This window comes from Juglans regia, chromosome 3, assembly GCF_001411555.2.
Source record: "Juglans regia cultivar Chandler chromosome 3, Walnut 2.0, whole genome shotgun sequence".
Taxonomy (NCBI): domain Eukaryota; kingdom Viridiplantae; phylum Streptophyta; class Magnoliopsida; order Fagales; family Juglandaceae; genus Juglans; species Juglans regia.
Window position 1 is genome coordinate 4,826,491 of NC_049903.1, and position 14,978 is coordinate 4,841,468.

Consider the following 14,978-nt stretch of genomic DNA (forward strand, 5'->3'; position numbering starts at 1 on the left):
CAAACAAATCATGATGCAAGAAAGTTGAATATATATCAATTGTTTGACTCATTTGAGTACACAATCTGACGGCAGAAAGACGTGAAGGGGGGAGATAGGTACGTTGGGTAGGTTGCTACGTGGCATATTGATCCTGGACTTGTGATAATATCAAACAAACAATCTAAAAAAAAATGCCGCCAAAGCTTTGTTTCAAGTGATGTTCTCATTATATAATATTAAATGATTAAAAATTATTTATTATATTTTATTTATAAATTTATCATTATCTAATACTACATATGAATAGATATTTTCATACTCAAAACCCCATTACGAGGCTTCCAGATATAAATATGACGATATCTACTGTACTTGATGGAGTTAATTTATTTGTATTATTTATAAGTAGTATATTTTTCATATCATATATTACAAAGTGACGTGATAATGAAATCTAGCTACAATCATTTCAGTGTCCGAAAATTTGGGCATACTGGATTGAGAAGAAAAGGATGAGAAACAAAAAGGTAATGTTATTGATATTTTGGTTCTCTACTCCCCCTTACATTTCTCTGCATATTAGGATACACAAAACAGCTGTAAAGCGATGCATGCATAGAAGGCCTGCCACCTATGGGACTTTGACCTGAAAATGCATCTCCCGACTGGATTCCTTTGATCAAATATTTACACGCATAAAAAACAGCACATATCCAGTCGGATGTGAAACACGCCCTTTGCGTACCTCACACTTACAGAACTCCTCCGGTTCGTCCACTACTTGAAAGACACAATTTTTTTTCCTTCTTGCGTACCAGAGAAGTTATTTCCACTAGAATATTGAATGATTCTCCTCTATTATTATAGATGTAATACGAGAGCGAGGAACAGAGAAAATGGCAATTGAGCAGTAAGAAAACCTGCACAAGCTGGAAAAAAACAGTGTATTAGTATATGCTGACAGTATATATCTAAGATCCATAGATAGTTCTTGGTTAAGTTTAAAATTCTGTCCATGGTTTGAAGTCGCCAGACCAAGACGTGCACAAGAAAAGAGTAGTCACAAAACTGACAGAAAATAAAACATAAATTGATCTTATGAGATTTGAAGTACTTTTTTTTTATAAGTAGAGATTTGAAGTACTTTCTTTATTTCAAGACATTTAACTTGAACCATAAATGTGGCCCACACTCAAATTAAAAAGAACCAGAACAAAATAATAGTATGTCACAAAACAAGATAAAGAAATAATAATTTTATCAACAAATTGTATATGTTATGTCAAAATTATCCAGCTATATTTGGAGTAGTAAATAAAGATCAGTATATATATACTCACATGAAGATGGTGATGGTGCAACTGGAGGCACAGTGTCAGAATGTCCTGAATCTGAGTCACTCTTCGCTGGGGGCTGAACATGAGCAAAAACAACATTTGGCAAAGGACTAGAACCAGGAATTGTATGATAAATGGGAGCTGGTGGGACTACTTGCGCTTGTGGTGAGGCCAGAGGATAATAAGGAGAAATATATGGTGCAACAGTAGGGGCAAAGTGAGAGTGCTTTCTGGCATGCCCTTTAGAACTCCTCCTATATCCAAGTTGGCAACCAGGAGGCTTTGCTTCATAACTTTTCTCGGGTGCTGGCAAACTTCTCTTTGGTGCAGGTGAACCATCCTTAGGTGCAGGCGAACCATCCTTAGGTGCAGGCGCACCTCTTTGAGCTGCAGGCACCCCCCTCTCAATTGAAGGAGCAGGAGAAATTGCAGGATCTAGATGAGTATCATGGTGATGGCGATGATGGTGGTGGTGATGATGGTGGTGGTGGTGGTGGCGGTGGTGGTGGGGATGAGGCAAAGGTGCAGGAGAAGGTGAGGGGCCACTGCCATCACCACCATGGAGGGAGTGTTGCAATATGGATGAAAGCCGAACTTGCTTAACCCTACCAAATACGGTGTTGTTCAGGCCAAGGTTTCTTGAATGAGAATGTGTGATGGTCTGAGCCAGTTGCTTTAATCTTTGTGTTGAGGGAGTATTCCCAACAGCCAGGAGAACAGATGACTGAACAACGGTGGGCGCAGCTACTGTTGAACCTTTTGAGTTTGATAAGCTAACGTACAAGTTCTGCATCCAAATGGTGAAAACAAAAATCAGCGCCTGTATGGTGCATATTGAGACTGATTCATCAGACTTTTAAGATAAATGACAAGAAATCTTCAAGCATCTAAACAGAGAGCTTCCATGATCTATAAAACTCCTGAATGCGGGGTTTCTCTCTGTGTTGGAAAAGGGTTCCAATTATGGTTTATTATAGGTACAAATATAAATTTAGTTTGTGACTATGTATCAGCTACCAATTTCGCCCTTGCCTATCATTTATTTATATGTAGGCCTTTAAATTTTAAATATGCATCAATTTTACTTTAACACCACTTTGCAAATAGCAGTTACTGATATGATAAACATTTCTTTAAACATATGCTACTAATACTGATGCGGCACGTTAGAGCAGATGTGGGTGTTACAAATCCAAAATATATAGAGATACATGAAATTAATTTTGAAAAATAAAATAAAAGAAATAGAAAAAATGTTCCAGTTATTCGTCTCCATGTGTAATCATTTTATGAGGCCAACATGTCAGCTAACGTGCCATGTTGGTGTTAGATGCACATCTGTGCCCAAAAAATATTAAAAGAACTAGGTCACCATGAGTAATTGTCACTTATATAATAACAGTGGGACAGAATAACGATATCATTGAAGTAAATTTAAAACTTCAAGAATTAAATTGAAACTACATATGGTTTAGGGACAATTGAAAAAATATTTTTGTCAAGAACCAAATTAAAAATATGATACAGTTTAGGCACTTAATCATATTTTATATTTACAAGGTAACAATTATACACCTTCCAACACACAATCCTACCCGCTTCCTTCAAACACAAAAAAAAAAAAAAAACCAACCAAAGGAGATATTCATAGATGAACTGAAAAATAGTGAGCAGAACTGGGTCACTCGTTTTGTTCGCTGAAATCAAGAAGTCTGTAGAGATTGATACATTGAAATGTGCAACAATCACATCACATTTGTGCCTCAAGCAATGATATGCATTATGTAAGTATTCAGATGAAGAAAGGTTGCCAAACCTCATAGGGTGCCAAGCGTAATCCTGACTTCAGCTGGCTCGTCAGTTTATTAAAATTCAATTGTATTTGATAGATAGGGGAGTTTAAAGTAAAGTTGAAAAGGATTTGTACTTTCTGCAAAAGAAATGCACTCTGAGGGGGGATGATAGTAATTCCTCCAGGGAATTTTAGAACCTCAAAAAAGAATGGTTCCCCAAACAAGGTTGTAGTCAGGCGAAGAGAAAGTTGCTGTATAACCAGAGAAACAAAATTTGCCCTGATAAAACTTTGAGTAGTTTGGGATATTACTGAATATTTTGCATCAGGGTCAACCCCAAATACAACCTTTGTTGTGTTTGATCTAGCTATGGGTTCCAGAGATAAGATGACCACCTGGTCCACAAGAAAGAATTAATCAAAATACAGAAACATGAAGTATATGATAAAAGAAAACAACTGAGAGGGCTAGTACTTTGGTGGTAGAAAAGCCTATCTCATTAAGTATGTCTTCCTCTAGCTGTGAGATATTGTCTTCCAGCAAAGAAATCGGCTTCTTAAGATAAAAACTTGCCACTATATCATGATCTAGACACATAAAAAAAGATATATTAGTCACCAAAAAAGATCTAGCAAATTTCACTGCAAAGAATTCAAATATAAATACCACGATCTAAAATGCAGAGAATTTATGAGGATTAACAAGAAGAAAAACAGATTGCATTGTTTTTGTAATGTAAGTACAAATCAGAATACTTGAAATGAAGCACTGAAGCACTTGATCAAGGTTATTGTTACAGGCACATTTTGCAATTTCCATTACACCTGATGCACCGTTCCACTTGACAAGCAACAAACAGTATATTACACAAACGCCTCAGATGGTTCGCGGCATGTCTGTCAAGCCTCAATATCAATATCTTAGCACCAAATCAGATTGATCTCAAGTGCAGTAGTGAACATGCATGCCACTCTCAGAAAACATAACCATCAACGCAACTGTGAAATCACCACTTGTCCCAAAAGCTTAAGCTGCTAGGAAGAGGTAGATTTTATTATTTATTTTATATCTTAACACAGAGCCACTTTTCACAGCATCTTTTGTTGCTGTACCTTTATCTTTGTTTTTCGACCAGAGGAACAACCAAATATTTTCATGATAAATTCTTTTCATCATTCTCTTTGCCATCACCCTCTAATGTGGCATCAACTTAATGGAAAATTATTTTTCATCATTTACTTATCATCCAATCATTTGATACCACATAAGGGGATGGTGAATGGATAATGATTAAGAGGATGGTGAATAGAATTTTCTATTTTCACATCAATAATAACAGATTGAAGCATGTAGAACCAAAATTAAATAATTATGATTAACTTATCAATAAAACTATAACTATGACAATGAAAGAAATATTCCAATATCTCATTTATCAGTAGAAGAAATCTAGGAGACCGTGGAACTTGTACCTAATTGGAAACCCTCAAACCAAACGGGAAACTATTAATTTAATTGTCTCCAAATAGGAAGGATTGATATTGACAAGAAGAATCCCTCAGTTCAAAACACAATATTAATGGAAATAAATATCAAACATAATCATCCTTCAATATAGAAATGCAAAACAAAAAAGTTAGCATCTACGTGCAGTTCCTGAATGTAGGTCCATATCAACAAAAATCGGAAAACTAAAAAGGTAAATGCAAAAGATAACCACCTTAAAGTTCGCCTATTAAAAAAATAAAAAAGCCTAGTAAGATTCATACTACCCTAATTTTTCTCCACTGACGCAATTGCCCGAAATGTAGGAAAAGAGCAATAAATAAATTCCATATCGTTGATTTTCCGTTATTTGAACACCAAGCCTTGTCAAATTACTCAATATTTTCCAAATTAGGCGACATAAACAAATTACTCCACTTACTTTCTTTGCTTTCTACATTTTCCCAGTGTATGAACATCAAACACCCACAAACAACAATCACCAAGAAATACAATTCAAAACATTCCCAATTTTTGTTTTTCTGACCAAAAAAAACTTCCCAATTTTTAAAGCATGTTTAGAACATAACATAAATTGATAAATATTAATAACAGGCCTTTCCTTCCCCCCCACATATTTTCAGCAGCCAAACAAAGAGTCGCAACCACCCCACCACCCAAACCACAAAAAATAAATTAAACAAACGCCCAAAAACTTCTAGATCCAGGCCCTTCAGACAATGTTGCCAACCACAAATCCAAAAGAAAAAACAATGATACAAAAATGATAAGTAAAAAATAAGGAAGCAGAGAAACAAAATCCCACCTTTGAACTTTGAATCGAGATCCAGATCCCGCTGATCTGCGAACTGAAGAAACGGGGGCAGCCAAAATATAGCGGAGAGGAAGACGGCCGCCGAGAGCAGAAGGAAGAAGAGACATCTGAGCCCAATGAGCCTCCGAACCCCTCCACAACACCACCCAAAGCCACAGTTCCCACACCACTGGGTCTGCGCATTCTGGTCCTGCGACTGGGGACCCACTCCAGCTGGCACCGCCCGGTCCTCCTCTGTCTTCCCCATAGTGACCACCGTAATGCAGCTCTCTCAAGTGGGTCTCGCTCCATGCTCGATTCTCTCAACTGGGTCAGGCTTGCATGCGTCCATTCTGGATACTCTCGTGAGAAACGGAAGCACAAAGAGAACCAAATGCTTCAAAGACGCAGAGTTTGGTGTTGGTGTCTAATGTCTTGTGTTTTTCTTCTTCTTCTTCTTTTCAAATTTTCGAATTTAATAATTTAGGGTTTGAGGAGCAGGGTGAGAGAGAGAGAGAGAGAGAGAGAGAGAGTAGAGTAACTTGTGCTGCAAATAACAATGTCTTCTAGTTAGAGATGGTTGTTGTTTATCTTTTCTTTTTTTTTTTCTTTTTCTTTTTCTTCCTTTAGTTCAAGTTTCAGTATCTGTCTTGTTTTGTCTTTTATTTTTTAATTTCTTTGAATTTTAAAAAGAGGAAAGGAAGCGCACTCGTAGCCCACCAACAGGTGGGGGAGAAAATGCAAGTCACTGTGTGATGGTTTATTAATGGCGAAGTGGGAAACACCGCATTTATTTAAAACACTAGAAAAAGGGGTTAGATTGCTTTTGACTTCGGTTTAATCCGATGCAGAATTCTGAAAATTGACTGTGATTCTTGGGATACATTCTTGTTTTCACGATTTGGTTAGCAGGAGGACAAATGGCATCTCTGCTTCTTCCGAACCAAGCTAACTTTATTTGCTTAGCCTTTCTGATACCTTTACGTAAATATTATATAATTTTTTTAAAAAATAAAATTTATTATTAAAAAATTTATTATTTTTTATATAAATATTGTATTTTTTTTTTAAAGAGATTATACTATACTTATAACATCATTTCTCTTTTTTAATATTCTTATAGTTGGCGGCATTTTTCCAAACAGTTATACCAACTCCAACACAAAGTTCCCTCTTTCCATTTTTCTTTTTCATTTTAGTTATTTTGTATATGTATTGCATATTACTTGAAATAGGAATAATAAATTGTTAGAATGCGTTTGTATATTGAATTGAGTTGAGTTGAGTTGAGATGATAAAATATTATTTTTTAATATTATTATTATTTTAAAATTTAAAAAATTTAAATTATTTATTATATTTTATATTTAAATTTAAAAAAATTATAATAATAAATTGAGATAAGTTGAATAACCAAACGAATCACAAGAGTGGAACAATATTGACCAAGCAAAATGCATTGACTGCTCTTTACCCAATCTATCATCTTTTGGGTACCCTTTTTTCTTGCTGAAGACAAGAGTGTGTGGCCCTCCCTCCCTCTATATAATTTTCTTCCCTTTCCCCCTCTCTTGAGTTCCTTGACCGACATGTGTTTTGTGCAATAATCTTATAAAAATTATCGAAGATAGAGAAATTAATGATGAATTAATGCCATTCTTCCTACCAAGAAACAACACGTGTCTCGCTGAATGAAAGTAATGTTTATCCATCCCAATGTGTAATATCCGTATGGTCAGCATTCTAGAATATTGACAGTAATTTATGTATCTTCATATATAAAATTACATTTTTTGAATATTAATTTTGTATATAAAGAAAAATTATCACATTCGATTTTATATTTTAAAATTAAATAATAATAAAATATTTATTATTTTATAATTTGTTTCCCTATAAATCTAGATGGCCTATATTATGCATCTAGATGGTATATTATTAATCTGGATGGTCTAATAAATTAAAAATAATGTTGGAGACCAAATATAGTGAGACGAAATAATGTTGGGGGCCGAATTATAATCTGGATGTCGTATTGGGGCCGAATTAATAGTTTCCCTCCTGTTTTTTGGGACTTCCATTTCTTTAGCTTTTTCTTTTAGTGAAATGATACATTATCCGTTGAGTACTTTTTTGTTCGATAAAATATGAGCATTGAGATCGGACAGTGCAGATTTTAGGAGCCCCCACGAGTCGATTTTAAAGAGCCTTTGGCTAATTAATATCAGCGGGTACGAGCGAGTGACGTGAGTGAGCGAGCGAGCCATTGGCATTGGATTTGGGGCTACAACTTTTGCCTGTCGTTGGAAAGCGAGAGGCGTCCGGTGGAGTAATGAGCCCCACGCGCCGGTCACGGGGATCAATTCAAAGCAGTACTGCCGTTGAATGTGGACTGGGGAGGCCTACCCCGTGACCCCAATTTAAGCACAGTATTCCATCACAATTCAACTGCCCGTGCCGACACTCTCGGAGTGGTATATATACACCGAATGAGCTAACTTTTTATTAACCAGTTATACCCCCATTTTACAAATAATGATAAAAATTATTTATAAATTTACATAACTTTATATTATATATTATATTTATTTTATAATAAAAATAAATTTATAAATAAACATATCATATTAACTATTAAGATACGAGAATTATTGATTTCCTTAATCTTATATATGGTGATATAATAAGTAAAATTAATAGAACTGGATTAACTATGTGTAATGATTTTAGACTAAAAAAGTAAATGGAGAAAGAAAAGAAATTTGTTATAAAAGAATTAGGTACATTTTGTGAACAATTTGGGTATACTCCATTATTAGCTCCTTCAAGTAGACGTAAAAAATGAAAAAAAATCTACAAAAATTATTCTAATAAAAGACGAAAATATAAAAAACCCTATAAAAGTAAATAAATATAATATATAATATAACTTGTTTTCATCATATTTATAAGCATTTAATATCTGTGACTTTTGTTCGTATGAAAGATAGTGATCCCACCAGCCTTTTAATTGGCCAGTAAACCCTGTGATAATAATGTGTGCTACTTGATGATCAGTCTTTCTATTACTTTTATAGACATTGGCAACCATAATCTTAGGTACATTTTGTATAATATAACTTTATATTATATATTATATTTATTTTATAATAAAAATAAATTTATAAACGAACGTATCATATTAACGTCAATTTTAAAATTTACTCTTATGAAATTTTTTTGTAATTAAATCATTTCTCTCAATAATGTAGGTAGCAAAATTTAAATATTATAATTTTATTCTATTTTTATTGTACTATGATAGGTAATCTTTTTTAGTAATTTTTAAGTTTTTTTTTTAAATATATATAACAATGATAAAAAATAAAAATAAAAATCCATTTTCACGTGTGCTATTATTAGCTCAACTTGTTTTTGAGTTATTCTAACTGATACGAGTGACCAGGCATTACAAATAGAACAAATTAGAAGACAATGTTCATTTTATATACATTGTGATCGTGACTGGCATTGTTTATTTTTGTAAATAGGATAATATGAGACGGGATGAGTTAAATTAAAATTAATAATTGAATAAAATATTGTTAGAATATATATTTTTTTAATATTATTTTTATTTTAATATTTGAAATCGTTTAATTGTTTATTTTAAAAAAATTATAATAATTTTATGAGATAGGATGATATGAGTTAAGAAATGTTACCAAAACAAACAAGGCTAATTTCTTAAAGAACCTAAGACTACCATACAAAATTAGTGAGTTGGGTTGAATCTTCTAAAACTTGTTTAGTTAAATAGATAAAGTTATAGATCGATTATACAAACTAGACTTGACACGACTCAAATTTGACACACTTCATTTAAGTGGTAAGTTTTTGTGACAATTCTTGAATTTGACACAAATTAACGCGAACTCAACTTGACACAAAATTAATATGATAGAATTGATGGAGTTGTTTTGTTAATTACATAATCGATGTAAGAGTTGAGGCTTAAATGTAAGATTCAAATTCGAAACCATAACACAAAATTGTTGGTATTACAATACTTATCACAACTATTATTAACTCGTATTATTTCATATCATATTATTTAATTATTATAAATTTTTTAAATTTTCGTATAAAATAAAATAAATAATTTAATTTTTTTAAAATTTTAAAATAAAATTAATACTAATAATATATTTTAATAATATTTTATTCAATTTTTAACTTTTATTTCAATTCATATCATCTGTAAAAATAAACGAATTAAATAAAACGCATATATTTGGGATGAAATACTTGGACAAACTATTACAACCGATACCAACTTAGCAAGTGCTCTTTTTTCCCTAATCGTATGATCTATTATTTACTATTCGGCGGCGATGTATTGACATCAAAGGTGCGGCTACTATGCCGCCCCATTTTGACCGCTGGGCTTACTGCCCAGTGTAAAATCTTTTTTTTTTTTCTTTTTTCTTTTCACATTTTTTTTATATATTTAAAAAATAAAAATAAAAAGACACCAATACATTTAAAATCACTTTCTTAATCATTAAGTAAAAAAAAAAAAAAAAATTTAACCAGCGGTCAAATAGAGGTGTCACTTTGAAGAGGAAAAGAAGTGTTTCTCTCGACATCAAAGATTGATTTGTGCCTTTTACCAATTCGAGGAGTTTATCTGTAAGGTAGGTTGTAACATGCATGGCACGTGCAGGTATGCATGTTCTCATTGTTGCATGGCCCATGGAGGTAGGCCCATGGAGCGAAGCCCGAACATTGCGCGTGGAGCCGGTTTAATCAATTCAATGCCCATATAGGCTTAGTAAAAGTATTAGAATAGGTTTATCTATATGTAAATGTAAAATCACATATTTTAGAAATTATCTTTATTGTTCAAAAAATAATTCCACATTAGATTATAGATATTTGAGTCAAAATATTATTAATTTTTTTCCTAAAACTATTTTTTTTTTTATATATTTTGCTATTAGCACTCACTGCATAAACTATTATGCTGTCTTAAAATTAAACATTAACAAATATACACCAATTTCATCAACAAATATTGACATGTATTGCCAACACTCTGTATTATCAACTTAATACAAATTTCATATATCAAAATCAACTTAATACAAATTCCAGAATGTTGATTTTGATACAAATTCATAAACTTAATACAAATCCATAAAGTTGTCTACAATACAAATTTCATGTATCAAAATTATAATCATTCCATTACATTATATGAATATATATGTGATATAAAAAATTTCATCAATTGGTCGAAGAGAAAACATCAACCAGCAATGATCTATGGAACTAGAAACGAGTAACAAAATCACCAGTAATGATTCATAGAACCAAGAACCAACAATGATTAATGGAATCAGCAACTAGCAACTTCAACAAGTCCAGTACAATAAAAAAAAATCAAGAAGTGCAATACAAAAAATAATACCCGGCCAACCCACAAGCAAGTCAACAAATATGTCAACACACAGTAAAAAATAATTACAAAATCGCTCACATTACATAAATAAACCAACTAGTTCACCACTGATCAAAATAAACCAAAACCAATCATACATCTATGCACGAGATATGGTCTTATTCGTTTGTTTTTCAATTATTTCCATTTGAAAATTATGAAAATACTCTTGCTGCATAAATTTCATTGAATCAATATCTAATTTCATGATTTTCATATCAATTTTCCTCTTCTTAAAAGTTATTGAGTCTGATCTATCATTCTCAGCCTTAATTTCCATATCAAGTTTTCTCTTTCTAAGAATTACTAACCCACGTCTATCATTTTCAGCCTTATTATTCATTTTTTTTCTCTCCATTATTTAAGTCTTTTTATCATCATGCATATGCCTTAAGGCCTCATTAAACTCATTAGAGTTTTGCTACTCATTATCTTTACACACCACACAACAAACTTTTATTTATTTATTTTATTTTATTTTTTTGTTTTATTATTCTTAAATTTGTTGAATTATTCTACTCATAATTCATATATCACGCATTTGGTAAGATAAAAAAAATTAAAAAAAAGTGTAGTGTGTGGGATGATAAATAAAATTTTTCAACTCATTAACTTGTCTTTTATTACATTTTCTTTATTTCTTTCTTTATTTTTCAGCTTTTTGCTCTGAAGTCTCTCACCATCCACGAACACAATTTTTATGTCTTCTCCTAATCGTATTGAGTTTGGATTAATACATAAATGTGACACATTGTCTTTTCTTCTTATGAGTTCCACGTGCACTTGTCATTTCAGTTTGTGCCTCAAAAGACTCCAACAATGTTCTTGCATGTTGAAGTTGATTTTTTGGGTCTATCGATACAAAGTTTTCTCCTTATCAATCTACAAAATAGTTTCACAATTAATACGCTCTATCATTGCAAATACTTAATAATTACAACAATAAAATATTAAAAAAATCATTATACCTTGTCTAGCTCGATCGCATCGCTTGGATGCATTATTTCAACTTGGGCTATGAAACCACAAAATTTATTGACGTATTTTTTAATGTTTGACCATCGATTGGTCAAATAGGGTACAGACCATTATGGACTGTTAGGTTTTTTATAGGTGTTGTAGTAATCATCAATTCTACTCAACAATTGTGTGGAGGTTTGGTCAATACCTCATATGGGGTCTATACTAATATCAAGCAAAGCTGAAACGAGAATAGTATATTCATCTGCAGTAAATAACACGCTCAGTTTGAATTTTTGTTTAGGTGCCCTTGTTTCCATTTGAGGTTGTATCGCTTGGACATCAACATTTACACTATCTATAAGGGGTTGTTAATACCACCCTCACCACTTTCCAATAGTATGGTGAAGAAGTGATCATTATTAATTAAAATATTCATCATTCAACAAAATATTGAATTACGAAATGTTACTAAACAATTCAAAAATATATGTTGTCTCATTATCAAGATGAAATATATGAAACCATAAAATCACATGCTTAGTCATTGTCCTATGTTTAATAAATGCAAATATGTAACGATTACAAGCTAGCTTCAAGAGTATTAATTATGACACTACTCAAACCTGAAAATGATTGTAGCCGGCATTGTTCTTTATATGATCAAACAAATATTATGAGAGGTTCTAATGAATAAAATCTTTTAAATAAGAAAGGTTCAAAGCTTGGACATTTATTTAGTTTAAGATTGTATGTTTAAGATTGTTGCCATCAAACAAGAAACAAACGAGAATGATGGTTTTTGCCATTATTTATTGAGTATTAATGTTTAATGTAACATTAGTCAGGCTTGGACATCTAAGCATAATATTTAAGTTGTTTTATTCAACTTGAGAAGTTCATTTATAAGTTGACATGCCTTGTCATTTAGAAAACTCCTATCATGTTTATCTGATTATGATATACTAAAGTTTTTTGCTTAGAAAACTCAAAGTGAGTGGTTTTAAACGATTAACCACACTTTTAGTTAGAAATGTAAATTAGCTAATGAAAGAAGAGGGAGGAAGGAAGATAGATGAAACTATATATGTATAGAAGCTTGATTCAAAACTAGTACTATCTCAACCCACAAGACCAGATATTATGTTTGCAACAAATTTACTTTCAATATTCATGCATTTTCCAACCATTTTCATTATGCTAAAGTGAAAAGAGTGCTTAAATACATTTAAGGCACAACGAGCCGATATGAAATTAGATATTGCAAAAATTTTATGGTGGATTTACTTGGCTTTTGCAATAGTGATTAGGGAGGTTGTATATATGATGATATGAAGAGCATATTAGGTTATTCATTTTCTCTTAAGTTTGTTTTATTCTGTTGGTGCACAAAGAAGTAACAATCAATTGCTCTATATGTTGTATATATGATCAAGACAGAGAAGGCTGTGATAATCATGTATTGTGACAACAAACAAGCCATGACAATGGCAAAACATTATGTTTATCACAATAGCACTAGACACGTTCCATGAATAAAAATTGTTTCATTAGAAAGAAGCAAATTAAAATTTTCGCCAAGCTATTGCCAAAGGAAAACTTTCAGAAACTCAGGGAAGCTTAGTCATAGTCCCATGCTTACTCATATGAAATCATAAAATCATATGCTTAATCTAAAACCAAGAACAGAAAATCAAAACCCAAACTAGATTAAGCAAAATCAGAGGACAAAGCAATAAAATGTCACCCTATTACTCGTACATATTTACAAAGATCAAATTTACAAAAATTATCAAATTGAAACCTTAAATTCATCATTAAAATCAGTTCATAATTTAAAACCTTAATCTAGATTAAGCAAAGTATTCAAATAACAATTGCAACAAGCTAAAATTTATGTAATAAAAATTTCGAGACAAAACACAGAGGGGGGAGAGTTTATTTACCCTAGCTAATCGATACAAAAAACACTAAGCAAGGGCAGCAGCAATGGTGATGAATAGCGACGAGATGGAGGAAGTGTAGCATCTTCATGGGAGATTGAATCCCTGTACTACATGATAAAGAGTTTTGAGAGGAAAAAAATAGGAAACTTTCACTCGGCCAGATAGAGAGAGAAGGAATACATAGATAATTGAGAGAGAAAATCATACATTTGCTATCACTAGCTACTGTTATTCCATCGAGAGAAAGTTATGTAGATTTTACTCGAAATAAAAAGTTCTGTCGAGTGTCAATGGAGAAAGAAGAGAAAGGTTGAGTTTGTTTTTGGAAAATAATCCCGCTAGAGAGAAAGAGAGATAGATGATTATGTCGAATGTTGAGAGATAAATAAAAGGAAGGTTGAGTTTGCTTTTGGAAAATAATATCGTTGGGGGAAGAGAGAGAGAAGTAATAAAATACAATTTAAAGAGTGAACAATCAATTTACAAAGATGTAATAGTACTGTGTATAGCAATCCAAATATTTATATATGCATAATCCAATATAGTAAATTTATTAGTCTAGTTAGTTAAATGTGTTTACATAAATAGACAAATCAATGCCAATGCACTAAGAGCGTTATCGTTGATTTAGACAAATATAAAATTAAAATTTGACTAAAATTATATATTTTGTCTTTTGTCAATTATATTCAAAAGATATTTTTTTATTAAATATTTAGATTATCCATTTATCAGTCAAAATAATAATATGATATTATTAATTTAATTTTTTTATAAATTGTTAACTAATTTATTTGTTTTCATATTTTGCAATTCAAATCCATTATAAGTTATAAGAACTCAAGCACCTATATATATAAAAATAATAATTAGTGATGTAACTGTTATTTATGAGAAAAATGAAAAAGAAATCAATATAAATTATTCAAGAGATGGTGAATAGTAAGCATACAAACATAAAGAGTTATTGTAGCTAGCTAGCAAAATATTTAAGTTTTGCCTATTCTAATGTAAACAATTTTAAGGGATTGTTAGCTAAATTTTAGTTTGCATTTATATTTGACTAAGTCAATGAGAATGCTCTTAAGGCTCGTTTGAATATGAATATTTCAAAATATCTGTATATTGTAGTAAAATAGTTCATAAATAATAGTAAAATAGTTTGCATTAAGATGTTTT

The 14,978-nt window shown here is 31.7% G+C and overlaps 1 protein-coding gene across 1 annotated transcript; it reads right to left on the bottom strand.

Moving 5' to 3' along the window:
- Nucleotides 1-493: 493 nt before the first annotated feature.
- Nucleotides 494-5,979, bottom strand: LOC109008135. The gene is made up of 5 exons (XM_018988124.2): nt 5,424-5,979; nt 3,587-3,699; nt 3,136-3,507; nt 1,323-2,106; nt 494-911 (listed from the first exon to the last, which is right to left on the bottom strand). Exons 1-5 carry the CDS (start codon nt 5,677-5,679, stop codon nt 844-846), a joined length of 1,593 nt encoding a protein of 530 aa, XP_018843669.1. The 5' UTR covers nt 5,680-5,979; the 3' UTR covers nt 494-843.
- Between the last annotated feature and the right edge of the window lie 8,999 nt (nt 5,980-14,978).

Coding starts and splice junctions, on each gene's coding strand:
- LOC109008135 (XM_018988124.2), bottom strand. CDS start 5,679: ATGGGGAAGACAGAGGAGGACCGGGCGGTGCCAGCTGGAGTGGGTCCC. Junction 3,508..3,586: donor TAGGCTTTTCTACCACCAAA/GTACTAGCCCTC, acceptor CTTGTGGACCAG/GTGGTCATCTTATCTCTGGA. Junction 2,107..3,135: donor TACGCTTGGCACCCTATGAG/GTTTGGCAACCT, acceptor ATTTGGATGCAG/AACTTGTACGTTAGCTTATC.